General features: G+C 35.8%; 1 protein-coding gene across 1 annotated transcript in view; it reads right to left on the reverse strand.

Annotated features, from left to right (window-relative positions):
- The window catches only part of IDE (insulin degrading enzyme), a 71984-nt gene that overhangs the window by 32405 nt on the left and 11966 nt on the right, over positions 1 to 27613 (reverse strand). The window contains exons 3-13 of the mRNA XM_082486523.1: positions 27237 to 27444; positions 26279 to 26448; positions 21981 to 22103; positions 19514 to 19626; positions 18895 to 19057; positions 18181 to 18273; positions 17537 to 17628; positions 15843 to 15923; positions 12759 to 12862; positions 2016 to 2118; positions 903 to 1025 (exon numbers count right to left, since the gene is read on the reverse strand). Coding sequence (XP_082342649.1) covers positions 903 to 1025; positions 2016 to 2118; positions 12759 to 12862; positions 15843 to 15923; positions 17537 to 17628; positions 18181 to 18273; positions 18895 to 19057; positions 19514 to 19626; positions 21981 to 22103; positions 26279 to 26448; positions 27237 to 27444 — 1373 coding nt within the window. The remainder of the gene's footprint in view (positions 1 to 902; positions 1026 to 2015; positions 2119 to 12758; positions 12863 to 15842; positions 15924 to 17536; positions 17629 to 18180; positions 18274 to 18894; positions 19058 to 19513; positions 19627 to 21980; positions 22104 to 26278; positions 26449 to 27236; positions 27445 to 27613) is intronic.

Genomic DNA, 27613 nt, shown 5'->3' on the forward strand with positions numbered 1-27613 from the left:
GATGATCAGAGGGCTGGAGCACCCCTCCTATAAAGACAGGCTGAGACAGTTGGTGCTGTTCAGCCTGGGGAAGAGAAGGCTCCGTGGAGACCTTACAGTGGCCTTCCAGTACCTAAAGGGAGCCTATAGGAAAGATGGGGAGGGACTCTCTATCAGAGAGTGTAGTGATAGGATGAAGGGTAACAGTTTTAAACTGAAAGAGGGTAGATTTGGATTAGATATTAAGAAGAAATTCTTTAAGGGTGGTGAGACACTAGAACAGATTGCCCAGAGAAGCTGTGGATGCCCCACCCCTAGAAGTGTTCAAGGCCAGGCTGGATATAGGGCTTTGAGCAACCTGGTCTAGTGGAAGGTGTCCCTGCCCAGTGCAGGGGGATTGGAACTAGATGATCTCTAAGGTCCATTCCAACTCTAACCATTCTATGATTCTGTGATTAAATGATGCTTCCAGGAGACTGAAGAGTAATGTTTGTTTACGTGTTTACATCTCTTCCTCCCTTTCTCCAAGCAATCACAAACTTTTTCCATACGGAGTTACAAAAGAATAGCCTTAACTTCGACTTACTGAACATTGCTCAAAAAAAGTAAGAGCGGCAGTCACCCTTCGGCTGAATAAACAACTTTAATACTATTTCCATCAATTGTTAACACACTTTCAAAAGGGTAAAGAGAGTTCAAGTGGTTTGTAGATTACTTTTCGTAGGAACCCAAACAGTCATAATCCAAAGTTTAGGAAGAATGAATTTTCTACTGTCTTTCTAGTAATATCATTAAGTTATGTACTTTTTTTGTTTTATTATACCTTAAAATATGACATGATCTCTAATTTAGAAACACATAGGAATTAACTGTTCATTTCCTAGAAGGTTAGCTAGCGAACAGAACAATTACAGACAGCTTACCTTGACAAGGGCAGGGTACTGCGTCGCATCTTTTTCCAATGGCAAAATCTCAAAGTTAGTAGGAATGAACTCGTTCTTCATTGGAAGCTTGAATTTCCCATTCAGGTCAGCATTTTGCCATTTCTAGATAAATAGGAGAAACAATAAGGCTAAGTACAATTTCTCTTAATTAATGGATATATACTTATTTATTTTATGCTCTAATAAGAGATTTAAAAATGTGTTCCACTAGCTTATGTGTAAATACTATTAAGACAACAGGGGAAGAGAGAAATATCTGGGAAACCAAGTTGGGGTAGGCTATCAGCAGGATGAAGTACTCCGAGGAAGAAGACAAAAGATAAAAAATAATAATAAAAAAAAAGAAAAGAATTTTGGAAAGTTTACAGTAGAGCAGAACATGGTTCTCTGTCTCATATTTTGTGCTACTGTGAACTCTAAATGAAGGTATAAGACTCTATTCATAAGCAAGAATTCTAATCAAGAACACAGGCATGGCCAAGCTTAAGAAGTGAAGAGTTCTTTGCAATGTTTGTTCGAAGCATGCTCAGCAAGTCCAATTTAGCTCTAGTGTGCATTTTACAGCCCTCTCTTCTTAAAAGACTAGATCAATAACAAATTTCAATAAGGATTTGCCCACCTCCTTTGCTGGAGTTTTGATTTTTAGAAGCTTTAATTGGCAAAATATACTCGTAATTTGCAAAAATCAGTTTCAGAAACAGTTACACACAGCAGTTGTAAAAGATTCCTTTTTAAAGAATAATTTAGTTCATTAACATTTAATAGAGATTTTAAAAAGTTTTAAAAAGTTAACGCTTACATTTTTAAGTAGCCACACTAATTATGGATCTTTTATAGCAAAAAATGGTGTAACATTCCCTGTATTTAACATGATTTAAAACCATTAAAATCTATCTGTCCTATGTAACGAATATTTGAAATCTAAAGACTAACATAAGATCCTTACTTCTCATAATATTAAACTGACTCATGATACAATTTTCATGTTATGTGGAGCAGCAGATTTAAGTTCTCCCTTCAACGAAATGGAAAATTAGACAAAGAATGTATTTCACTTGCAGATATTAGAATATCTTAAAAGTTTTAACATGCCTTAATAACTTCATCAGAAATTGCTTCTTGCTTGTACTGTGTTCCATACCAGTCTTCTGTTCGATCGGTTTTTCCTTCAAAAGACTTGGAAACTATTGCAACTCTGAAAAAAGAGAGACAAAGCACTTTGGCACAAATGTGTCTGTGAAAAGACTGTAAGAAATTCCTCAGAGCACTATTCTGTTCCATGACTCGAATGCACTTATTTCTAGAAATGGTCCCTGGACAGTTACAGGGTATATCTGGATAGCGAGTATACATATACTGAACTGCATGCTAAAGTTAACTATGAAATCAGGTTATCGGGGCCTTTTAATTTTACTGTTTTTCTGAAGTGTTACAACCTAGAGTTACATACAATTATTGTTGCATGCAGTTTTTATTCTTTAGGCTTTGTCCTTGTTCCAGAAAATGCAGAAAGCAGTCCTTGAGATCTTCTACAAAATTAATGACATGACTACAACATTTTTCATACTGCCTGTTATCAACACTCTGACATGTGAAAATATTGACTATAGAAATTTTATTCCAGACCTAGCATTTTAGATTACGTTACAGCAGTTTCACTCTCCCATTCATAATCTGATAGTAAGAGAGCTTCTTCATTTTGTATCATTCTCATATTCTTATTTCAGATCACGGAATTTTCAGAGTTGGAAGGGACCTCTAGAGATCATCTAGTCCAACTCCCCTGCCAAAGCAGGATTGATCGCCTAGAGCACATTACTCAGGACTGCATCCAGGCGGTCTTCAAAATCTCCAGAGAAGGGGACTCCACAACCTCCCTGGGCAGCCTGTGCCAGTGCTCTGATCGATACCTGTTTCTCTCTGATTTTGGTTGGGTTGTTTGGTTGTTTGGTTTTTTTTTGAAGGGAATGGAAGAAATATTTAACAATCCCTAGATGCTCAATAGCACAGTAACAAACTTTGTCAAATCTTGTACAGATGACTAAAATGCACATTAAAACATCAAAATATATGCAAGGTAAGCGTTCTTTTTTTAATCACATTATCTTCAGGCCAGGAACATCCTACTGCATTATTTCTATGTGCATGGCAAAGTGGGGTGTAAATCAAAACAGACATATGGATGGATGTGCCTCAAACTACAGTATTTTACTTTACAAATATGCTATTGGAAGATACCCTTGGGAAGAATTGAAAAGTTTGAGTATGTAGACTATTGATATTGCAAAAGCATATGTCCTCATCCCTCCTTTTTCATCTAATGTTTACACATAAAAGACTAAATGATCCAAGAAAGTTCAAGAAAACAGAATTTTGTTGCATTTAGTTCTAGATTCCCCTATTGTGAAGATTTTCAAATTGTTAATAATTTAATACGTGCATTGCAGTTCAAGTAGCAGGAGAACAGTGGGGTAAATAGCTAGCATTAGATGCTTTTAAATAAATTACAAGTACATCTCACAGACACATGGGACTGTAAAGACATTCTCTACCAACAGATTCAAAAATTGAAGCAGTACTTGCATCACAGACTGTCTAATTTTGAAACAATATTTTAAATCATACACACTACAGAGGGGTAGTCAAATCTCATGTTTCAGGGACGCAGATTTCCTCTGGGTTGAGGAAGGGAGAAATTTTTACTCCTCACCTTTGAAAGAACCAGATGATTAACACGCACACACACACACGCAGAAAACAACCCCTGCCCCTCTGCAAAAGTTATGCAATATCCAAACCAGAATGAGAATATTCATCTTTAAGAGATACACTATTTCATCTCTCATTGCAAATGGCAATAGGAATGGTTAACGTTTTTATTGTGACTTCATATAAAATGGTTTCATATCTGTTTGCATGTTATATCTATTTCATTTTTTATACAAAAGGAACAATACTAAATAAAAATTCAGCAAAAAACTAAGCACTGTAATCCTAGAGAATATTTGTTCTTGCAACACAGCAGACACTGGCTCGGCCAACAAGGTGAAATCTATTAGAGAGATTGTTGTTTACATTAAAATGAGCCATAGAAATATTCTATTATGTTTTGCATTTTAACTTGGACAGCTGGTGAGCAAAAACTCTATCATCTACAGATGAAGTTGCTAAGAGACTGTAAAAACCATAAAGCCTATTAGAATTTCAGAGCAACCTACCAGGCCTTTCCATCCATTACATAAAAAAAAAAAATAAAAAGGAGTCATAAGCTAAAAGATTACCTCAAACCAGGACACTGATACAATCCTAATAATCAGGTGGTCTGAACAGCACAACAGAGGTGTTTTATGCTATAATAAACAGATGTTTGTTATTCAACATTCTCTCCTTCTACCCTTCTCCAACATACCCATGCTCAAGCACTAGAGACAATCCCAGCACCCAAACATTTGCTGTAGAAACATACTAAAATTAAAGAGCTAAAAATAATTCTGTCTGCTCAACGTATAGAAAATGAAATTGTGGAAAACAGCACTGCGATTCTTAATGCAGCTCTGCTTCAAGGGATCCTCCTGCCCTCCCTATACCCCGTATCACTACTGGAACTATTAAATTTTGAGCTCTCAGAAACACACCCACAATCACATGAAACAAACCAAAAGGCATTTCACCTGCCCAAGGCTTACAACGTAAGCCAAAATACAAGCACAGACAGCAATGAACACCGAGACAGAAAAAGAAGAGGGGAAAAGAAGCACCGCAGGTAGAAATACAATACTATGCAGTTATTTACATGTATCATAATCCCTCTTGGAAGTTACCAGTTATGTAATGTTACTTTGGCTTTTCATTTTTGTGTTGTGCTGTATAGCACTATGAACATCCACATGGTCTAAGACAGCGTTGAAACGCACTGGAAAAGCAAGACAGGCAATTGGACAATCTTTAATAGGACCTGCTTATAACATATTTAACTCAATATAATAACTCAACCAGTGCAATTAGGCTTCCAAGCCATTCAAGAACATGGAACACAGCTGAAACTATAAATGCAATTTACTTCTGTATGTATATTCTTGTACATGCAAACTGCTGTAGTCCTCAGTTACGGTCAATTTTCAAAAACAAGCACAACTTCCATAACGTGATACATATTTACTAGATACCATCTTGTTTTTCACTCTCCTGAAATCTAAAATGAAGCTACAAGTGGCAGAACCACAGAAAAGTATTACTTGGAAAGAGAATGTGTGCTTTAAAATGAATGTACTTCCAGGAAAAATTATCAGGATTATATTCCAGATTTACATAACAAAACTCAAGCTTCTAAGGCTGAAAAAGTAATAGACTTTGACAATACAGTATTTGTTATATTAGCAACAGACAGGTCAAAGCAAATTTGTTGCAAAAGAACGAATTTATACTTAAAGAGGAACGATTGCTTTTTTTTTTTTTGGAACCAATTTAAACTTTGTCTTCCAAATGATGCTATTGTCAAACAACGGAAAAAATTACATGTATCTTATTCAAATACATAAAACAACATGACTGAAACAAAACCAGCAAAAGCCGAGGTTTGTTTATAACTTCCCCCAAAACCACCAGTAAAACTGACGGCACCAGTAAAACTGACTGCGAGGCAACACAGGCTACTCAAACCTACTTCCACACAAATCTCATTAGAAAACAGAGGAAATGGGGAAACTACGTGCCGAGAGATGTTGCTGGGGTGCAGCATTCTAATCATTCTGCAGAAGCACAAGTCATTTGTTAGGGTTTGATAAAACTAAGTCTCTACAAACACAGTGGTTTGTGGGGTAAATAAGTGAACCAATTGGGATTTTCAAAACCTTTACTCAGATACAATGCAATCAAAAAATAAACACATACATTCCATATTTGTAACATATTTACCATCAGGGATGAGCATCACTGACTGCATCAAAATAACTGTCTGCTCAGTATCTGTGAAATTCCAACCCTTAAAACAACTGTATCAACATTTTTGACATTCTTTTATTTTTCTTCCCTCTAGGACAGTACAAGTGCTGCAACTCCAGATATCAAGAGAGCAAAAAAGTCCATTTGCTATCCAGGGGAAAAATGTTCTTTAGTTGCTTAATCTGATGAGTCACTAGCTTCTTAAATTTTAATAAGAGCATTTATTCTGCAGATGATGAGGGGAAAAAAACTGTACTGGAAATTATGGGAAAATTACATTTTCAGCTAAGATTGCGACACATGCCAAGTCTATTCCCTTGTCTTCACAGATGGCTGGCAAAACCCAGTGCAGTTTGAACAAGTAAAAATGATACTTACATCTTAAAAAGGTTTCTCTCTTAGGGAAATTAAGCCACTAAATGCAACAAGTAGAGTGCGGGGGCGGGAGGGAGGAGGAGAACATGAAAACTTCCTGTTATGGTTCAGTCAAATAGAAGCACATATGGATACTTGCTACCATCTGTGAGTATGGATATTTTTCCATACTTTTTAAAAACACAGTTTGTTAAGAAAATAACAGTAGAAAAGCTAAACTTTTTAAAAGACATTGAACAGTAGTCTCTATGAAGGCAGCTACCCCAATGTAGATACGGCAAGAAAAGTCCTTTGTATAGGTGAATTCCAATAGGGTTATGCAAATGAAATTGCAAATAAAACCATGAAACAAAAGAAAAATTCAAATCAATGGAAACTAAACCATTGCAAGACACAATTTATGCAAGGCATAAAAAGAAAAAAAAAAAAAAAACACAAAACAAAACACCACAACAGGGAGAGTTAGCATGATGTGGCACATACCAATTCTTTCATAAAAAGGGAGAATACAAAGGTAAACATAAGAATAAATATCAGTAAATGGCAGATAACCAGAACACACACAGATATTTAAAAGCACATGTCTAGAGTTTTTTATTATATACAATTTGCTCAAGCAAAGACAAAAGAAGGAAACAGGCTACTGGACTGATAGTTTACTACATGCATATCGATGCAGATGTAATAAAAAAAGTAAAACACAAGGGGATCCTTTAATTAACATCTATAATCTCAACTCAATGTTTTGAGAGAGCCCACTAAAAACGCAAACCCACAGTGGCTTTCTCAAATCTTTGTAACATACCATGAAATCACTTTTAGTAATATTTAACTGGGGGTTTTTGTTTCCCCCAAGATCTTGCCAGCAATTTTAAATGGAAGATACTATAAAGTTATATTCCTTGTTACATTTTATTACACTTCGAAGGATCTTAGTTAAATAAAAGATGAAAAAAATCCTAGTTCAGTACATTCTACTTTTAATTTCAAAAGATAAGTGCTTAAATAAGTGTCTAAAAGAAATATACAATGATATACAAGTTAATATTTTGTTTCATTAACATTAAAATAGGAAAGTCTAATTAGCTCAGATCTTCAAATACCCGATGCCCTGAATAAAAACATTTAATTCCCACTAAAACTGAAAGGACTTATACTTTTACACCTGAGAAAAATCAGCTTGCAGTATTACCATAGAAGCTACATAGTAGCACAACTATAACTTTTGAGTTATACCAAAAAAATGCATCATTTGGAGAAGAAGGAAAAAGAAACATGACAGTTAAGACTCTTAAATTTGGTTTTATAAGTTACAGTTTTGGAGAAGTCAAATAGTCTGAACATAAAGAGAACTAAGATGTGAAAGTACAGTTGTTACGGCAATAGTAAACACTAGCATGGTTTTAGTCTACACAGAATAAGCAATACATTTATCATTACTCTGACCATATACCATTCAAACTCAAAGTATGCCTGCTGCTACATCATTATAGGCCTCCTGCAGGTCTCATTTGATCCATGTTAGAATATTAGCACTTTGCTGAATTCTGCTGTACGAACTGCATTTAATCAGTCTTTGGTGACTCTCTAGTTTGTATATATTTATATTTAAGCCTTAACAGGACAGCTGTAGGCATAGCTGTGGGTATTCAAGCTCCAGAGAACTAACCTACTTGTATTTACTATCTTTAAGCCCCACTAAAAACTCTGCAACAAAAAGAATATATAATTTCTTTAACAATGAACTGAAGAAGCCATAAAACCAGGTATCTTCCATTTTTGAAAGTCCCTGTATCTCCCAATATTTAGCTTTTTTATTCAAATGCTTAAAATCATAATCTATTTCTTAAGCCACTGTCATGGTTTAGGCACGTAAAGGACAGCCATGTAAAGCGAAGAGACAATGTCATTAGTCCTGAGGGAGGATTAAACGCACTATATTTCTTCCAGCATTCAAAAAGAAAGCACAGTAACAACAAGGTAGAAGAAAGCAGAGTGAGACATTAGATATTTCAAGCCCACAACTACTACATGTAGAGCCACATACACTGAAGTTATTAGATGACCATCCCTCTTTGATCACAAGCTTTCTTCATTCAGTCACTGTGCTTCCATCAGTCTTCCTTTATGAAAAACTCCGAGACCTTCCTGTACAGAAAAACGTACCTATTCTATCAAATTGAGTTTCCAAAACACCCTCACCACTGTGCCTCTCCAGTGTAAACATACTACACTTTGCTGCTTGAAAAGTCACATACACAGCATGCGAAACAAGCTGAATTTGAAAAGCTGAGATGAAACAACTATCTCCATTATCTGAAGGATTGTTGCTTCAAACACTAAAGCTGATCATCTTCAGTTGGTATTTACTCTAGATATGTTCCATCTTTAAAAAAAAAAAAAAAAAAAAAATCCTTTTTTCATCTAAAATTAATCCACAATTACCAAGAGTAGAGAATATTCCCATCTCCAGAAAGCCACTTTGTCAAATGTGAGAAGACTGATGTAACCCTACAAACTTAGTATAAATATGAGATACGTAGCAGTAAACAATCATTTTCTTTGGTTACTAACGTTTCAAATAAGTTACGGCTAAATTCCATATCTTTTTAGAATGACTTTTTCTCCTCTTTCTGAGAAGATTCTTGCTCATCTTGCTGTTTTTTTTTTTTAACCAAGGACAAAGAGGAATGCAGAATTGCAACTGCAAGTGCAAATATGGGATTAACCAAAAATAAAAGAACATTGTGAAACAACTGTTTACTACATATTTGAAAAAAGCACACCACATAACGTTCTAAATTCTTCTAAAAATTGTCACCACCATTCCTGTTCTTCTGACCACATTCTACAGACTTGAATTTTCTCCTTCTACCTGTATTCTCCACACTTTCTCACACTTTTGAACAAGGTTAATTATGGCTATTTTATGCTGAAGTACTGTAAACTCGAAGGGAGTGTTAATAGGCTGGCACAGCCAGCAACAGGAGTAACACAAAAAACTGATGAGTTGTTTGTAGCATCCAGCAGCATCTGATAAGCTTAAAGCGTCTATGAATGTTATTTACATATATTAGTTTCCTCTAACAATTTTTGAAAATTTAAGCAAGCAGATGCTTTGGAAGTTCTCTGGCTAATAACGAAGATCGAATTCATATTAGAAAAGGTATAATTCCCTAAGATAACACTGACTGTTTTCTTGCAATGTTTAGAGCCACATTTTAAAGTTATGTGAAGCTATAATAAACATCAGATCTGATTAAGCACTTGTAGCTTGTTTATTAAAGAAGTATAAAAAATGGTTTACCAACTGCTTGTAAGCAATTCTAAGACCAGTTAAAAGTTCAGATTCATGTGGAATTTGGTTAAGCTTTCTTCAGAGAAGTAGTAATTATATATTCTCTCTTTTAATTGCTAGAAACAGTCTTTATGTTAAAGGAAAGCTCTTGTATCAAATTTCCAAGAAGTTGGGCAGTAGATCAACGTGAAAATACATAAAAAATAGAAGTATTTAATACAATAGGAAAGAGAATCTGGGCATATTCTTTAAAGTATTATTTGTTCAAAATATGATCTCTTGAAATATTCAAGCTTCAGTTGCAGCATCCCACACACATTACACATAGATGCACACCCACACACACAAAGATATAGGCCCTTCTTTAAAGGGCATTAATTACTATGGCAACTACTGTCACTGACATAGGCAGCTCCATTTATTTTATCATTACTTGTATACCCCTAGAAACATAAGAACCCCACGACATTCGCAAATATAGTTCATAATCCAATTTTATCCTACTTTATCCAATAATTATTTGAAATATACCATCTTTTGAAAATAAAGTAACATACATCTTAAACTAAATTAATATACAGGACAGATTTTGTCATACAAACAAATATAGTGAAAATGCATGCCCAAACTTTTAAGTAACTCACAGTAATTTCAGAAGTCTGAAATAAAGAAACTCTAGAATTATATGAATGCATGCCTCACTGTCCTTCTATATCCAACACTGAAAATTTCAGTGTGGAACATATTCAGAAACAGACATCCCTCCCCAAAATAATTATTTTTTTGTATCACATACCTGGCTTCCAAAACACTGATAAACAAGTGTTCCAACACAATAAGACTGATATACATAATCACAAGCAAGAGCTTGTTTCTGTGTTTTCATACATTTTAATAATATCTCTACACCACTAATTTAATATTACAATTTATTACAATATACACAAAAGACATATTAAAAGAACCAAATTGAAAAAAAAAAAAAGAAAAATAAAGAAAATTCAGGCTCCAAAGTGCTAGTTTAACTTGCCCAAGCAACCTTCTAGTAATTAAGACCACATTATAAATAGGTATAAATATATATACACACAAATTTATAAATTGTCCTACTGAACCTCTGCCCTATTCAGTGCACAGAACAATTAAGAAATATTTATTCAGTATTTTATATGTTTTACTCAATGCATGACCCGACTTCTCTTTCCAATATTCACCTCTTTCTCTAAATAAACAGAATTACTAAAATGTCTCTTTCACAGCACTTAGTGTTACAGGAACTAATTTCATATTTTAAAATATCCCAAGGGACATTATTTTCATAGATAGGAAGCTGAGGCATATAGAGATCCAAAGTTATACAGTACCCATTCATTTTGGATGCTGATTTTAAAGACTTTTTTTTTTTTTTTTTTTTTTTTTTTTAATTCTTCACACTGCATGGTACCTCCAATTAAAAGCAAAGCTTCTGTTGAGTTGTTTGTGGTTTCAGGTGCTCAGCAATCCCTCTCGTTAGACCTTAAGATCTTAGGCATACTCAAGAAAATAAAAAGGAATGAGTAAGTACTGGCTTGATGTGAAACGTTTGGTTAAGGAGCTTGTCTCATGCCATTTAGGAAGCTTGTGACAAAGCAAAGAAGGAGTTCAGTTCTCCTGGGAAGCATTAAACAGTCTTAACCTTGAATCTCTGCTTTTCTCTTTCTGCAGATTCCTGCGACTTTCATTACACGCCTTCCACCTATATTGGTAGGTCAGGTAGAGCAATACATGGTACTGGGATTGGATCACGTAATTCCAGAACATTTCTATTTTCTAAGAACTGAAAGTGAAGCTGGGGCCGGGGGGAAATGCATATATCCAGAGAGAGGAAAAAAAAAAATAGCTAGACTCAGTAAACTTCAGTTTCTTTGCCCTTTGTAGACTACACTGCACTTGGTCTGCACAGGCTTTTCTGCTCAGTTCCTCCAAGTTTGGTCCCATTGGTTCCGCTGCTGTCCTACCTTGGGCTCCTTGTCTCAGACCTCTTCTCTTTGCCCTGTTTCCATGATTCAGGACTCTCCCTTGAATATCCTTGATAAGCCTGAAATAATAATCTTTTCTTCTAGACTTACTCTCTTACCTCCACTCTGCCCAATAGTCCCAACTCCTATCTCCCTGTCACTTTTTTGTCCAATCTGCACTTAACCATCTCCAGCAGTTCCACTAGCCAGCCTGTCTATCCATCCTTGACTGCAACACCGGTTCCTCAGCTACCAACATCCCCCCTTAAATTATCCCCATGATGTGCTTTGCCACCTGTCTTGTCCCAGGCTTCCTCCCTTCGTTAACCATTTGCCCCGCCCTTCCTGCTCTTCAATTAATATTCCCTTTTTTCACATGCCCTCATTTTCTTCTCTACAGCTTCCAGATTCCTTCTCTTGTAAATCATCATCTCAGCACAGTATTATTTCCCCTCACCCTGGTCACGCTATTGTTCTTTAGGTATTCAAATAGACATTAGGTATATTTGTTCTTTCAGCCTCCCTTTTCCGCCCCACTTGGGTGACAACAGAAGATCCTCAAAAACACAGAAGACAGAGCCTTCCCCTTTTCCTTTCAACATGTAGTCTGACCAATTACTGAGCCCTGAAATTTGTACTGCAACACACTCACTCTGCAAAGAAAGCACATGTGCAGTATGGTCACACTCGCATCAAAGAGATGCTCTGGAAGTCTGAGAGATTTTAGCAGCTAAACATACAGCTATTTCTACCCACATAAACTGGTTCAGAGGGTCTGCTAATTTGCACAAAGTTTTGAGCTCTCCATAGGGAAAATAAAATACATACAGCAGATAAAAGCCATCCTCTTAACAGGTTTCCAGACCTAGCTCCAAATTTTGAATATTAGAGCATTCCATATAAAATGTCCCAAGAACTTTGTGAGGCAGGATAATTTTACTAGTCTTTTTCTCAGTAACAGTTGAGCTATTCCAAGTGAGTATCTTCCTAAAAACAATTTTAGTCTGAGGAAGATGTTCTGCGTAAGACATTTCTGTCTGAACAGGAAGAGTTGCATGCACTTAAGACTGCTTATTTTCAGTGGGGAGCAGAGACATTAACACACAGAACAACTAGCCCCTTTTCAATGACATTTACTTTGGAGCTCTAAGAGACAAGTAAGTATTTGTTTCGATTAGTTCATCTGCTTTCTTACAATGTTTGGATTATTGCCATTTAACTTACCGAACATTTTCTGGTCTCAATTTATCCAGTACCATCTCTATTAAATCAGGCCTGAATTCTTCAAGTAAGTATTCAGCAGCCAATACTTCTTCTATAGGATAATACTAAAAAACAAAGCCCAGAAACATGTAGATGAATTAGACAAAAACTAATAATGAAAAACTTACTGTTTTGTACAGGGGGGTTGGACTAGATGATCTTCAAGGTCCTTTCCAACCTAAGCCATTCTATGATTCTATACTTCTTGTCACTAAGTCTGTATTACTTTCGTAATTTCAAATTAGAAGTGCATAGATGTCTTAAAATCTTTTTCTTAAAACTAAACAAGATGGAGTAGTACTCTAACTACACAGCTGTATTTCTCCTGTACTAGGTACTTTTATATACTGCATATTACCATTCTTTTCTCTTGAAATAGTTTCTGTCTAAATGTAAAAGTCACCCACCTTTAAATACTGATTTGAAGTAACTAAAGAAAAATAACATAGTAAATGCTGACCCCTGGAGGATATTTTAAAGATAAAAGAACACCAAGTACTCACTAGAGTGCATTTGGGAAAACCAACACATAGCACAAGTAGTAAAACCCAAAAAATCCACTAAGTTTTTTAGGATTCCCTGAGAACTCAATTTTTATTTACAGTAATTTAAAGGAAAGTATATTTCAATTATCTAAAAGCATAGCACAAATTTACATAATTTTAATTCTAACATATTTATTCCTGCTCCGACAGGGGGATTGGACTAGATGATCTTTTGAGGTCCCTTCCAATCCCTAGCATACTGTGATACTGTGATACTGTGATATTTAGAATCAAACTGAAAGTCTCTTAAGGTACATCACAATTCAAAAAGAAAAAACAGTAAAAGTTCCTCTGAAAATTATTAGTGTGGTTGACGGGAAAACTCTGTTGATAAACACCTGTTTACCAAGGGAAAAATACCAGGTGACCTAAGCACTGAGTACCTGCGATTTGCCATACGGGTGGTACTTCTTTTTGACCAGGCCTTTCTGAATTACATGCATTATATATAAAACTACAGTGGAATGACTTCCAGAACATAGAGTAACTCACACAAAGGATTTTGGAAAAGAAAAAGGGCTGGGGGAGAGCGGAGACCAAGGACAATGAACCAAACCTGCATTACAAAAAATTCAAATGTGAATGCCAGAGATCTAGAATTTGAAAGGTCTTGTCCAAAAGATTCACTACACACTGAAGAATGCTTGTTTAACTATGTTCTGCATAAACAGTTACGCAGACTACAGAATCTGAAGGGGAGGTTTTAAGTAATGTATTCACTTCTAATCTGAAATTACCAAGACAATATGAATTTAATGCCCCAAAATCTACACTTTATTTCCTTTACAAACACAGGCCACAGTCTGCCCACCAACTGGAATCGAGCATACAAATTTATATGGTTACTTTGTTATTTTTGTATTGTTTGAGCAGGAGGGTTGGACAAGATAACATCCACAGGTCCAGTCCAACCTCAACCACTTTGTGATTCTGTGATTACTTTTCAGCAAGGTCAGAGCATAAAGTAACTAAAATAGAACAGACTCAACCAATTTACATACAACATTCAGATTAAAATGAAATTTTAAAAACTACACAATTAAGGAGACAAAACAAAACAACAACAAAAAAAAGGGCACTGCAAACCAGGGAACAACTAACTGGAAGACATCAAGCCTACACATGACAAACATGAAATATAATTTTACAGCAAAATCTTAGTGGCGACTCCTTGGACAAGCACAAATGTGCTTTAAAGAAACTTCTGTTTTGTTGAATAAAAAGGTTCTTTAAATTCTTTTGGTAAATATGTAATAACTTATGAGATTACATTTACTCATGCTAACTTACAATTGGTTCTTCTCCAAGGTATAGAAAGTAGCTAGTATTCGTAAGTACACGAAATCACCAAACAACAGTTCTGGTTTGGTTAATTTAAAGCATAAACTTAGTATGACTAAGAGGGAATAAAGAGAACTAGAGAAGTTATTTTTCTATTAGTGTTAAAGCAACTAATAGCAGTATCAGAATTACCATTCAGACTGCACAGCACAGCAAAAGAAAAGCAGTGTCCTGAATCAATATGCTGCTCTTTAGAACATTGCTGCCAACTTCCTGGCCTGATTTCTGGAGACAGCAACTGTAATCAGGAATGGCCCAAGAAATAAGAGACCACTGAAAGACTGTTTCAGAAGTCAGAAGTCCATTTGTTAAAGAGATTTCATACATTTGAGAGAACAAAAGCAAAAGACAGCATCTCAACTAGGAGCTCCCTTAAATATCCATTTAAATGTTTTCAGTTGTCTAATGCTTTTAGTATAAACAGAAAGACAATTCTAAAATTGAAGACCATACTTTTTAGACTTTACAAATTAAGTGTAGGAGTATTAACAGGAATTCCTGCAAAGAAACCAAAAATGCCTTTGAGAAGTAGACATGAGCTGTGCAATGGAGAATGGCTGCAATGTGTAAAAGTTGCATAAATTTCACTAGACAAACAGAAACCCACCGAAATCTTCCTTCAGAGCAAAATGAGGGAATTGAATTTTGCAAGTATGAAGACCAAGTATAAGCTACATGATGATTTTTTCAGTACCAATACGTAATCACATTAGTAGAGTCAAACATTTCTGATTTGCTATCTGAATACAAATATTTCTGCTTACTGCAGTATTTCAACATTGTTAACTATGGAAGCATTTAGAAACATAGTGCTTGCGTTTACAACAAAATATTATTCCTCTAATATTTCCCTAGACAACATTTAGCTACCAGGTAAACAGAGAACAACAAGGTACATATGTCTTAAGAAATGCTCAAACAGATCAAATAGCAACTCCAGTTACTGTAAAATCAATTCTACCAAGTACAGAAGTATAAAACGGTAGAGTGAAGGAAACGTGATGACTTGTCTGCCAAAACTAATATCTATGAAGCATGATATTAGCTTTCTAATCTCAAGAAGTGCACAAGACTTTTGCAAATACCTGTACTTACTAAGAGTATAATCAAACATACTGCTAAATGATTACTATATTGTAAAAAACCCACACACACTTACATGCAACATTCCTCCAAGCTTTGATGTATAACCTCGTGGTCGTTCTTTATCTTTAAATCTGAATGCCACAGCATTTAGATCCTAGGAAACAGTACAGGAAGGGCCGAAAAGCATGTATTAAAGACCATTTTAAGGATAATTACTGGCTACTTAATTCCTTTTTATAACATAAGAAAAGGAAGGAGTTTTGTTGTATCCAGTTTGTAGTAGTTAGACAGGTACCTAACACAAAACTTTTTGCTAATATTCAAGTTGCACAAAACTCTCAAGCAATTTCAGATAGTGTCACAATGTGAAGTGTTATACAAGTCATGCAAGTCCTTTCAAACTGAGAGATCCGTACCATATTGCATATATTTAAATTTTCTGGTAATTTAAAAACACACCAACTTTGACACAACCAATACATAGTGTTCCAGTGCAATTTTCATTGTACGTTAATGAACTGAAGCCTTTCCCTCTTCCTTTTTTTGTTACCTTTGTTCAGCCAGTCAAAAAGGTAAGTTTAGAGACAGAAACGGTGTGTTTCTTTACACTGTCTTAGCCACAGAAATAGAACACATCATTCTTGGAATACAACAATAAGGGTGAATTAAGGAGATCTGAGAGTATAAAGCCAATGAAAGGGACAGTCCACCCCTCTGCGAAACCACACAGAGAGTCTGGTTAATTCAACAATTCAGCTGAAAATAAACTCAAAAGAAGATTCTTTTCAAACTAGTTTGCCAGCTCTTCTGACTCACCTCGCAGCCTCAAGAGTGCTGGGACCAATATAAGAGGAGCAAGGGAAATAAACAGGGATGAGACAGGAGGATGGAACTGCCTCTTTCAAATCTTGTGTTTGTTTACAATGACAGTGGAACAATTCCATTGGGACTTTTAGCAGAGGGTAAAGAGATTACTTCCACAGGTATAGAGTGTCAACATGCAAGAAACAAAGCTAACGCATCTGCAGAATTCCTAATCTTAGACATAAGAGACAACAGTTTTCACCAAGTAAAGCTAATATGGAACAAGAAATCTTAACCCAAGTATTTGCAGAGTGAACCAATGAGACTATATATGCAAATAAAACTTGGTTTATTTCCCACTGTTACTGAGAAGTGCAGTACTACTTAATTCTAATAGGATGCAACATTTTTCCTCTGTGCAACAGAACCATACAGACTTATAAGAAGCATAAACTGTTCAGCAAAGACTGGAGCATACAGCCAAAGTACTCCATAAAAAGTTTTAGTTTACCTCTCAAAAAAGGTGAGAGAAGAAACAGCAGATTAAATGTCCTACTGTCTTTACAATTTCAACTATACATTTTGACACATCAAAGGAGAGAAGAACAGCCATTTCAATTTCCAATTCAATGTTACCCCTTGCAGCAAATGCTTCCCGCCCCTCCACCTTCAGTGAAGACTAAGTAATGTTATGCAAAATCCTTCTGGACAGGGTAAGCTACTTCTTCCTCCACCTCCATTATGCTATCATAAAATGTCAACTCATATCTCTGTAAGAGCATTTCACATCTACATTAAGACAATATATTCTGAACGTACTTGTCATTTGTGTCATGTTGCACCTTCAAAATTAATAAGCTTAAACACCATGTGATTATTAAAGCCAAGAAATCTGTTTCTACTTATAATCTAAAAATCTTGAAAAATACAACCACTACATATTTCAAGTACCAGTCACTGTACCTTGCACTCTTGGAAAACCCATTCTTGAGGTCCTTCTGTACGTAGTTTTTGAATATATTGAAACATGTGCAAAATAATATCTTCAACGTGCACTGGAAAGAAAAAATACTTGCTTAATAATTCACTCAGTTCTGCACAAAGAAAAAATTCTGATGAACACAAATATGTAAGGTTTTATTTTTAATTACACTCTGATACATCACGGCATTTAAGTACATATGCAATCCCACTGGCAAAGTTAAACATGTTTTTCTCAGATATGAATTTATGATAAGTGTTTAGATCCCCAGCTAATTCTGAAAACTGCACTGATCGTCTTATGTTAAGATATTGATTTATAATATAATTTGATTCAGGTCTAAATTGTATGAATAAGCAGCACACAAAGGTATTAGCTTTTCTTGTAAAGAAATTTACTTCAAAATATTTAATGACACACTTAAATTTCATACAACCTCAAATAACTTATTTATAATCTTAATATAAAGTGTGTTAACATACCGAGAGGATCTAAACACAGAAGAAAAAGCAGCTATTAAAATAAATTGGCTTTCAAGCTATAAACACAATTAGTCTCTTTGGATACAAACACAAACCCATCAGATCAGGAATAACATGGAATGCGGGTATAGTGCTTCACTTACAAAGTCCTTCCTCTGTTAAGTCCACATTAATGATGAAAAACATGAAACCTCTAGCACCTTCCTTCTGTCCTCCAACAAGAGTATTTACCCATCCTATGAAATCAAAGAGAAAATATATTACATAAACAAACCTGTAACAACTGATGCTACTTTTTGTATGCCTCAGCAACATTACTTTTTTTTTTCTTAACATTTTGACTACTTTACATGTTGTTCTCTTCCTTAACGCCTACAGCTACAGTGCAAGTTAAACATAACACAAAGTCAGACCTATCTGATTTTGTCCTCAGAATGATATGACAAACTCAAGATCATTTGATTACTGGGTAATTTATTTCTGTTTGGAACTCAGTAATATAAAGAAAAATAGTGAAATATACCCTCCTGTGATCTTCCAGACATTAAGGGACCTGACTGTAGTCTCTAAGTCAGTGACAAAATAGAGACAACATCATTACCCCAAAGTTCACGCAAGTCTCTAAACAGGAGTAGATAAAGGGGAGTGGAAGAAATAATAGCTTCAGTAGTCAGAGTGCCCATTATTTATTTTTACCCATCACAGAAACAAGAATAAAGTGCAAAACAACTTACAACCCAAATTACTCAGTTGGGGGCTTTAAATTTAATATACAGAGGTCATTTTAAAGTTAATTTTAAGCTTTAAAAACCTGTGTATTAAATTACTTTTTAATTCTTTACTTTCAAAGGACTCACCTTTGGCTTTAAGCTCTGACAAAAGGCTCCCCGGGCCTTCATGCCCAATCAGATGACCAAGGTAATGGCCCGGGTTTGATTTATAGTACTTCTGAAGGTCTGGTATAGGAAATGTCACATAAAGATTTCTAATGTCCTTAATAGGTACCACTTTGTAAAGTTGCTGAGAGGGGAAACAAACAAGGATATCCATAAAAAAAAAAAAAAAAAAAAAACAAAAAAAACCCAACAAAACTAAAACTCATTATTGTATTCATTTTAGGAGCACATATCATGTTCCCTTCACACACACACACATTTTATTACAAACATATCAATAAAATGTCAAAAGTAAAGGTATGTAAAACTTAGAGCAATTCTTTCGCCCTTCTGCAAACAAAAATAGAATTCATTATCTCTCAGTTTCTTACAGCTGCAACCAAATGTACAACCTTTCCTAGATGCTACACAGAACTATACTATACTCAGCATGGAAAGTTCGGTGGAAAATTAAGAAATAAATATGGAACTTTAACAGAGACACTGATAAAAAGTAGTGAAGTGCACAATGTGTTACTGAAACATAAAAAGTACCATTTAAGGTATACACTTGTGATGGAAGATATATCTCTACACATACCCGAAGATGTTCTTCTTGAAAAGGATGTTCAGGAAACTCTGGTATAGGGACATTTTTATTCTCTACTTCTGAAAATAATTTTACCACTAAGCATGTCAGCTCATCCAAGGATTCTAGAAAAAAGAAATGTTAGAAAAAGCATCATCGTTATCTGAAGATTCTGGCAAATTTGGATTTTTTACAATGTTTGGGGGAGACACGAATTATACAGAAAAGTAGTTTTAATGACTTGATGATGATTAATTTCACAAAGGAAATCTATATTAATACTGAAGTTTTGAACTATAACGTGTTATAAGCACCATGCTCATTAAAGGAAGGCTCCAACCAGGATTAAAATAAATCTTGCAACCAGAAAAACATCTTTAAATTTTACTGATAAATCTAAGCTGGAACTGAAGAAAAGACACATCAGATATTGAACACTTACAAAAAATAAACATTCCACAAAAAGCTTAAGGGACATGGAACTACAGCTGCAAGTTTCCCAGAGTAAAAGCACCTTTGCCAAAATCTCGATTTTCTTTAGCCTCAGCTCACCTCCAGTATTTCAAGTACACTGTGAGACAGAGTCCTCTGTCCTCAACGCCTCAAGATTTCACACACATCTGTGACACGTTTAAGCACTTCTACTTTTACGTCCATCCTAGTTTCAGTCCATGACTCTAGTATTCTCCAAAAACGAGAGGAAGACCATTTGCGGAAAGAATTTGATGTTGTGCATGAATTCACCTAAATTGACTTACACTGTTTCTGTTTAAATACTGCCTTCGAAATAGCTATCTGCTTAAAGAAATGCATTTTGGAGCACTTCTCAAAGTAAGAATAAGGTAAGAAAGACTCATCAGTCAAGTTTTTTTGCACACGTCTTTCAAGGGTGGGTGCTGAAGAAAGAACTGGGCATTCCATGAGTGTCTCAAAGCACAACCTTAATCCATGAAAGATTTCAAAAAGCAGTCACCTTGTTAGTCAAAATAATCCCAGTTAGATTTAGAAAGCGGACTCTTTCCTGCCCAACATACGCATGATCCTACACAACACGGAGAAAACCATGCAGGGAAAAAGAAACCAACAATGCAAACCAAGATACTGTGTAATGAAATTCTCTGAATTGCATGTAATTCTATTAAAGACCACTATTTTTTATCCATGTCAGCAAAATACACGTTCAAGCTTTACAACTACAGTGAGGGCTTTCTTTAGGACAGATTTACAGTTGCCAGGGTGATTCTTACTGAAAAACTTTCCATTTAAAAGTCTGTATGTGAACTGCTGTACTAAAGCTCTTCTATGGTTCCTCAGTAAATTTTGCTTTTGATTAGTTAAAAAATTAACTTAATTTCATTATTTAATTCTAGCAAACTATTGAATATTTATTACTATTTACTACAGAAATTATATTCTGATTCCCCCACAATTTTTTACTGACATATATTTTTATTTGTTTTACTTTACATATATAAAGTGGTGGGAAAATCAGAGAATTACTAGGCTGCACATAGCTTTAGAAATCCATTTCTTTCAGAATGCACAAGAGTAGAGAGATCACTGGGGACCTGCAGTGCGCAACTCAACATATTTTTATGTTACAGAATACTATTTATTTATGTATCAATTAGCAGTACTGCTACATTGATAGCAAAGTATTTCAGCAAAGAATTTACGGAATAAGGCTAACAAGGTTTGTTTTCTGCAATTTTCTTTTTATGGGTGGAGCTCCCTAAAAATAAAGTTAAAAAAATGATTCATGTATATGCTATGATTGAAATTAAACAGGTACATTTTGTTAATCAGCTTCATACTCAGCAACCTGTAAACAGATAGCTGTAAAGGAAGCTTTCACTTTGCTAATGAATTTTATTCCATTCATACTCACCATCCGAGCATTATCGTAAAACATCATATACATACCAGTCTGCCAGCATATTTTCAAAAAGTAAACAGTTTTCAACACACTGCTATTAAGCTTTTGGCAAACCTATCTAAAATATCATCTGGACTGTGGAAGATTTTAAGCAGTTGGAACCTCTGTTAAGTTAATTCAGAAGTAAACTGAAGTAAAGGCTTTTTATCTAAATGTTAGGTTAGGTTTATCCTTTGATAATACAGAAGTTTCTGTTGTGGAAGTATAAGTCGAAAACATGCAAACAGTATCAAAAGCCCTCCCTACATGTGAAACCAGACAGCTATCAGTCTTCGTATGACAGACATAAAATGACAGAAACTAGTGACATGATAATGGATTTTACATTTTCAGCTTATTTTTTCTACTGTAAGCTTACAAACACATAAATAAACACATTGCAAGCTGCTTTGGAGACTTCACTAAACATAAAATTGTGTTTGGTCAGTCTGTACAAGTTTTATTGTTTTCCCTTCTGTAGATTTTCAGACGCTTGCATACACTTCATCTTCTTCAAACATTAATACACATAAAGTCTTACTCAACCAACAGGACAAAACTCACCTCTTCCTAAGACACAAATAGCCATTAAATTTGATGAATAATAAGTAGAATGGAACTTCAACAGCTCTTGTCTTACATCTATTCCTTCTTTGGTTGGTCTAGTTTCCAAAGTGAGTTTGTTCCCTGTAACATAAAAAAACGTTAACAATACTTGATGTTCATGAATTTACAAATCAAAAAGAAAAATATAAATTAATAAATCCCCTTTCCTCCAGGTGGACAGTAATTTTTTTAAAAATCACTATGTATAATAAATAAACTGCATCAATACTGTCTGATTATCAGAGACAATAAATACTTACACTCTCAATCTGCGCATTCCTAAAGAATCGAGGATGGTTTTGTCTTCCAAATTAATCTTTCTGATTTCAATGGGTTATTTCAAAGCAATGTAAGTAAGCCCAGGTTCTAATTAGAAAGAAAAGTGTTTTCTTTGGCACATCTGGAATAGGTTTTACTCCCATATACACACTCCTGTCACAGGAATCACTGTGTGAAATTATTTGTGGCATTGTGTGCCACAAGTTATAGCCTAGTATATGAAATGAAATCAATAATCACTAATTTACAAACATGATTTGTAAATTGCGTCTCTTCAGCTTCTGCTTCACAAACAGCTGAGCTGTTGCTACAGCAGAGGAACAGGACTAGAGAGGAAGAGAACTACAACTCTCCCTGAGTAAGCCCATAAGCAGAAGATATCGAACTTCCTCCATTAAGTTATCCTCCTGTTAATTAGTGCAATCTTTACATCAACATCAAACTTTCAATAATTTACTCTAAGGACATACTCCACATTTATAGTCAAAGCAAAACTCATGTTTAGTAAGGTAGGAACTTAAAACAACAGAAAAATTAGAGTCTATGAAGAGCACACTGGATTTTAATCAACTCCACTTCCCATTACCACAAACTAATACTCTATCTGTTAACTTTGAGATCAGTAACTCCCTTAAGCCACAACCAAACCAGGTACAGAAGAGAGCAAAGGATGAGGAGGAAGAATAAGGCAAGAAAATATAGCAGAAACGTTGATGTGCATTTATAGGAAAAGAAGAGAGAAAGGACTAGGAGAGCATGCCTTCTACGCATATATGCCCAGTGCACAAATCCTACAATCACAGGTATAATTTAACACAAATCAATGAGGCAAAATTAGCGCTACATCAATAATATAAGAGAAGTATATTATCATAGAATCATAGGGTTGGAAGGGACCTCTGGAGATCATCTAGTCCAACCGCCCTGCCAGAGCAGGGACACCTTAGAGCAGGTTGCACAGGAACGAGTCCAGGTGGGTTTTGAATGTCTCCAGAGATGGAGACTCCACCACCTCCCTGGGCAGCCTGTTCCAGTGCTCTACCACCCTCAAGGTAAAGAAGTTCCTCCTCATGTTTAGGTGGAACTTCCTATACTCAAGTTTGTGCCTGTTACCTCTTGTCCTGTCACTGGGCACCACCGAAAAGAGCCTGGCCCCATCCTCCTGGCACCCACCCTTTAAGTATTTATAAGCATTGATCAGGTCCCCCCTCAACCGTCTTTTTTCCAGACTAAAGAGACCCAATTCCCTCAGTCTTTCTTCATAAGAGAGGTGTTCCAGTCCCCTAATCATCTTGGTAGCCCTATGCTGCACCCTCTCCAGCAGTTCCCTGTCCTTCTTGAGCTGGGGAGCCCAGAACTGGACACAGTACTCCAGGTGCGGCCTCACCAAGGCAGAGTAGAGGGGGAGGATGACCTCCCTTGACCTGCTGGCCACACTCTTCTTGATGCACCCCAGGATGCCATTGGCCTTCTTGGCCACAAGGGCACATTGCTGGCTCATGGTCATCCTGTTGTCCACCAGGACTCCCAGATCTCTTTCTACAGAGCTGCTCTCCATCAGGTCAGCCCCCAACCTGTACTGCTACATGGGGTTATTCCTCCCCAGGTGCAGCACCCTACACTTGCCCTTATTGAATTTCATAAGATTCCTCTCCGCCCAACTCTCCAGCCTGTCCAGGTCTCTCTGTATGGCAGCACAGCCTTCTGGTGTGTCAGCCACCCCTCCCAGCTTTGTATCATCAGCAAACTTGCTGAGGGTGCACTCTATCTCCTCATCCAAGTCGTTGATGAATATATGGAACAGGACTGGACCCAGTACTGACCCCTGGGGAACACCACTCGTCACTGACCTCCAACTAGACAGATGTTTGGTGATTAGATACAATTCTAATTACAACTGCAACAGTCAACATATCATCATAGAGAGGCTTCCTGAAGCAATACATTGCTTTAATTTTCAAAGTTCACATGTGAGTAAAAGCAAGGATTCTTAATGACACCTAAAAAGGATAATTTGGGTATGCAGTTTAAAATATTTTGTCTATATGCCTCACTATTAGCAGACAAATGAAATGCAGAAGTTTTAGGCACCCTACTGTATTTATTCCTACAGAATCAATACATTACATAACATAAAATAAAGCTTTAGTTCAGTAACTGTGCTGTTACAGTACTGGGGCACATTAACAGGCAACAGTCAGAAGACACCTTGTAGATGTAGGAAAATGGACACTAGACTGTGCAAAAGTGCCTGGGAAACTACTTGACACCGTTAAGGGTACTGATGAAGAAGAATTACCATCATAGGCATTAATTCAGGAAAATGGGTGAAGGGTATCTGGGGACAAAATGCACATCCTAACAAGAAAACTGGAAGATTAAGGTGATTTGTTTCTCTGGACAGACAACGAGTAATAAAAGGTTTGCTGGCAAAACAGGCTGCACAGCAATGAGGAGTGACCTGATACATCAAATAGAGTCATTCCTGTATTCTGCTAGACTAACATCATCTCAGCTGGTCAAAAGGAAACAGTAAGAATGATGCCAACTGCAGTTGTCATGAAAACCGTATCACAGTTGTCATCTCTTTGGGTAAATAAAACCCAGCAAAGCTGGGCTTTACTTCTGCAAAGTCAGATCTATAGGAAGGCTATGTGGTCTAATTTAATTTCAGAATCAGGGCCTAATCTAAGAAGAGGTACGGCAATTGCTATTGAAATTTGAGCACATTTCAGGTATTTTCCCTATAAAAAAAATTAACTTATGTTGGCTGTAAAACCTTCTTAAATTGTAGAAAACTATTTCTACAACTTCCACTTACATTTTCTGAGTGCTATATAAAAATTAAGTAATCTTTTCATTAGCAAAGATTACAGAATGTACTTTGGGTGCTCGCCTGCCTATCAATATGCAGTTCCTACGACCTGATTTTCAAATTTACCCGTTTGGAAAATAGAGTTGTAGCTTCCCTGTTTCAGATAGCCTCTTTTTATCAGAGAACAGATTAATACATGCTCTAGTAGCAGCTGTCTACCAGTGCTTCAACTGTGCCCTCAATCAGCAGGTGCAAAAATATTCTTCTCTTTCTTGAGACAGAGGAAGAAAGCGGTCCTTAAAGCCCCTTATCCCATCATTCTACTGTACCCAATATCTGTATCAACTATTTATCCAGCAAAATGACCCAGCCACAAAACACATTCATGCTCAAGGATTAACCATGGCAGTGCATGAATTAACAGTCCTGTTACTTTGGTAGTTTCAAAAATAACTTCTATGAAAAAAAAAAACAAACCCTAAACTTCTATCAGAGCATCAAACATTTGTGGTTTTGACCGTAACTACGGTATCTTACTTTAATGCTTTTTAAATTGAGGTTTTGGGGTGTTTACTTTAACCTGTTACTAAGCATTCTGTGAATAAAGCCTGAAAAAAACATACAACCATAAGACTGGAATTTTTCCAAGACCATTTTATCTATCCATCTACTACTGTTGTGTTTTATGCTTAGGATTTTCGTTCTATATTCTTACTCAGAAATTTTCACATTACTTTGCTGACTTTTCTGGTTCAACCTAGTCACTGTCATCTAGTCCTAATGAAATCTTAGTTAGCAAAAAGAGCATGTGGCTAACAACAATTTAAACACAGTTCATCCACTTTACTATGCACAAAGACTTAACAGCACCAAATTATGACAAATCCAGTAATTGGAAAATACTATTCACTGCAGTAATTATCAGAACCATAAAGGATGCTTCATCGCTGCACTGCAAGTCTTGGATCACTCTCTTTCCTATGTTTTTGTCTAGCTCTGTTTGGTCTACCATGTGGAAAATGTGATAAAGCACCATAATAAACATGTATGGAGAGGAAAAAGAGGGAATTGTTTCAGTCTGTCTTTAACAATGTTATATAAACAATAATACTATGTATGTTACACAGAACTCCAATGGATGGGTAATTACATTATGACAAACCTGTTCCAAATTTACTGAAGGGATGATTGGGGTTTCCAGTAGCCTTCTCCAATTGAAACAACCTCCAGGCATCGTTCATCAGATTCTTCTCATGCTCAGAATCAACAGCGTTCACTTCCCTGTCTTTGCAGCTTTCATCAAACAAAGGGCACAGGAAAAACTGGGCAAATCTAAACAGAAAAATTTTAATTGAGTCAAGAGTACCGATCATAAATGGTAACAGAAAAGTATGAAGCTTGGCACCTCACGAAAGCAGCTGAATATATTATAGAACTTATAAATTCGGTAGCAGTTTTGACAGATTCACTGTATTTCTCAATTTCTTTATCTATAAATGCAGACAACAACAGTCATGTAAGGTACTACAAGGAGCAAGGACCTTGCATCACAATTTATACACTGAAAATTTCTACTGTTTTGAAGTTTAGCCACAAGAAGCTCTTAATCTCCCAAATCAATTCAGTCTTGTCAACTATCCAAAAGGAAAATCCACTCTTTATCTCACTGACTACACACCTTCCAATTTCTCTCCCCTCCCACAAATGGCAGATATTTCAGTGAGTTCCCTTTACTAAAGGCATCCTAATATATTTCCAGACTTCATCCTTCTTTTGCTGTCAATGAAATAAGAATCCTATGGGAAGCATAGTATTTGATTATACAATCAGAGTATTTGCACAACGTATAAATTCATTATCATATTCTGTGCCCCACATTTCAAAAAAATACTCAGTGTAAACACAACCTTTGAGCTTCAAAAATTCTGCCTCAGTGAACTCTCCTAGCTGAAAAATTTTGAGCAAAACTTGAACTGAAAAAAACGTGGTAGAAGTTTTAACAAGATAGTGCTCTCAACCCTTTCTTTAATATTGTAATGATGAAACTACAAAAAAAACTTTTACACGATTTCAAATAGCACCTATATAACAAAAAATTAAATAGAAAAAAATGTGTTTACCTGTCTAGTGCACCTTCCAGATGTTCATGTGACACATCAAAGTAATAATTGGTATGTTCTCCACTTGTGAAAGCATTTGAGCTCCCGGCATGCTCACTAAGAAATTGGCTATACTCATTCTCTTTTGGATATTTCTTGGTTCCCAGGAACAGCATATGCTCACAAAAATGACTAAGCCCAGCAATGTTGGGAGGATCCGACAAGGAACCTGCAGGAGGAAAAATTTGATGTAACTATTCATAAAAACTAATACTAAAACGTTAAGTCTTTTAAAGTGCTTTATATTACAGTATATTGCCTCAAGCAATTATATCAAATCTGTAGATGAAAGCAGACACTTGTGCAGCTATAGTCAACTAAACTCGATCTTAAATAAA

The sequence above is a fragment of the Vanellus vanellus genome, assembly GCF_965231255.1.
Source record: "Vanellus vanellus genome assembly, chromosome: 7".
Taxonomy (NCBI): Eukaryota; Metazoa; Chordata; class Aves; order Charadriiformes; family Charadriidae; genus Vanellus; species Vanellus vanellus.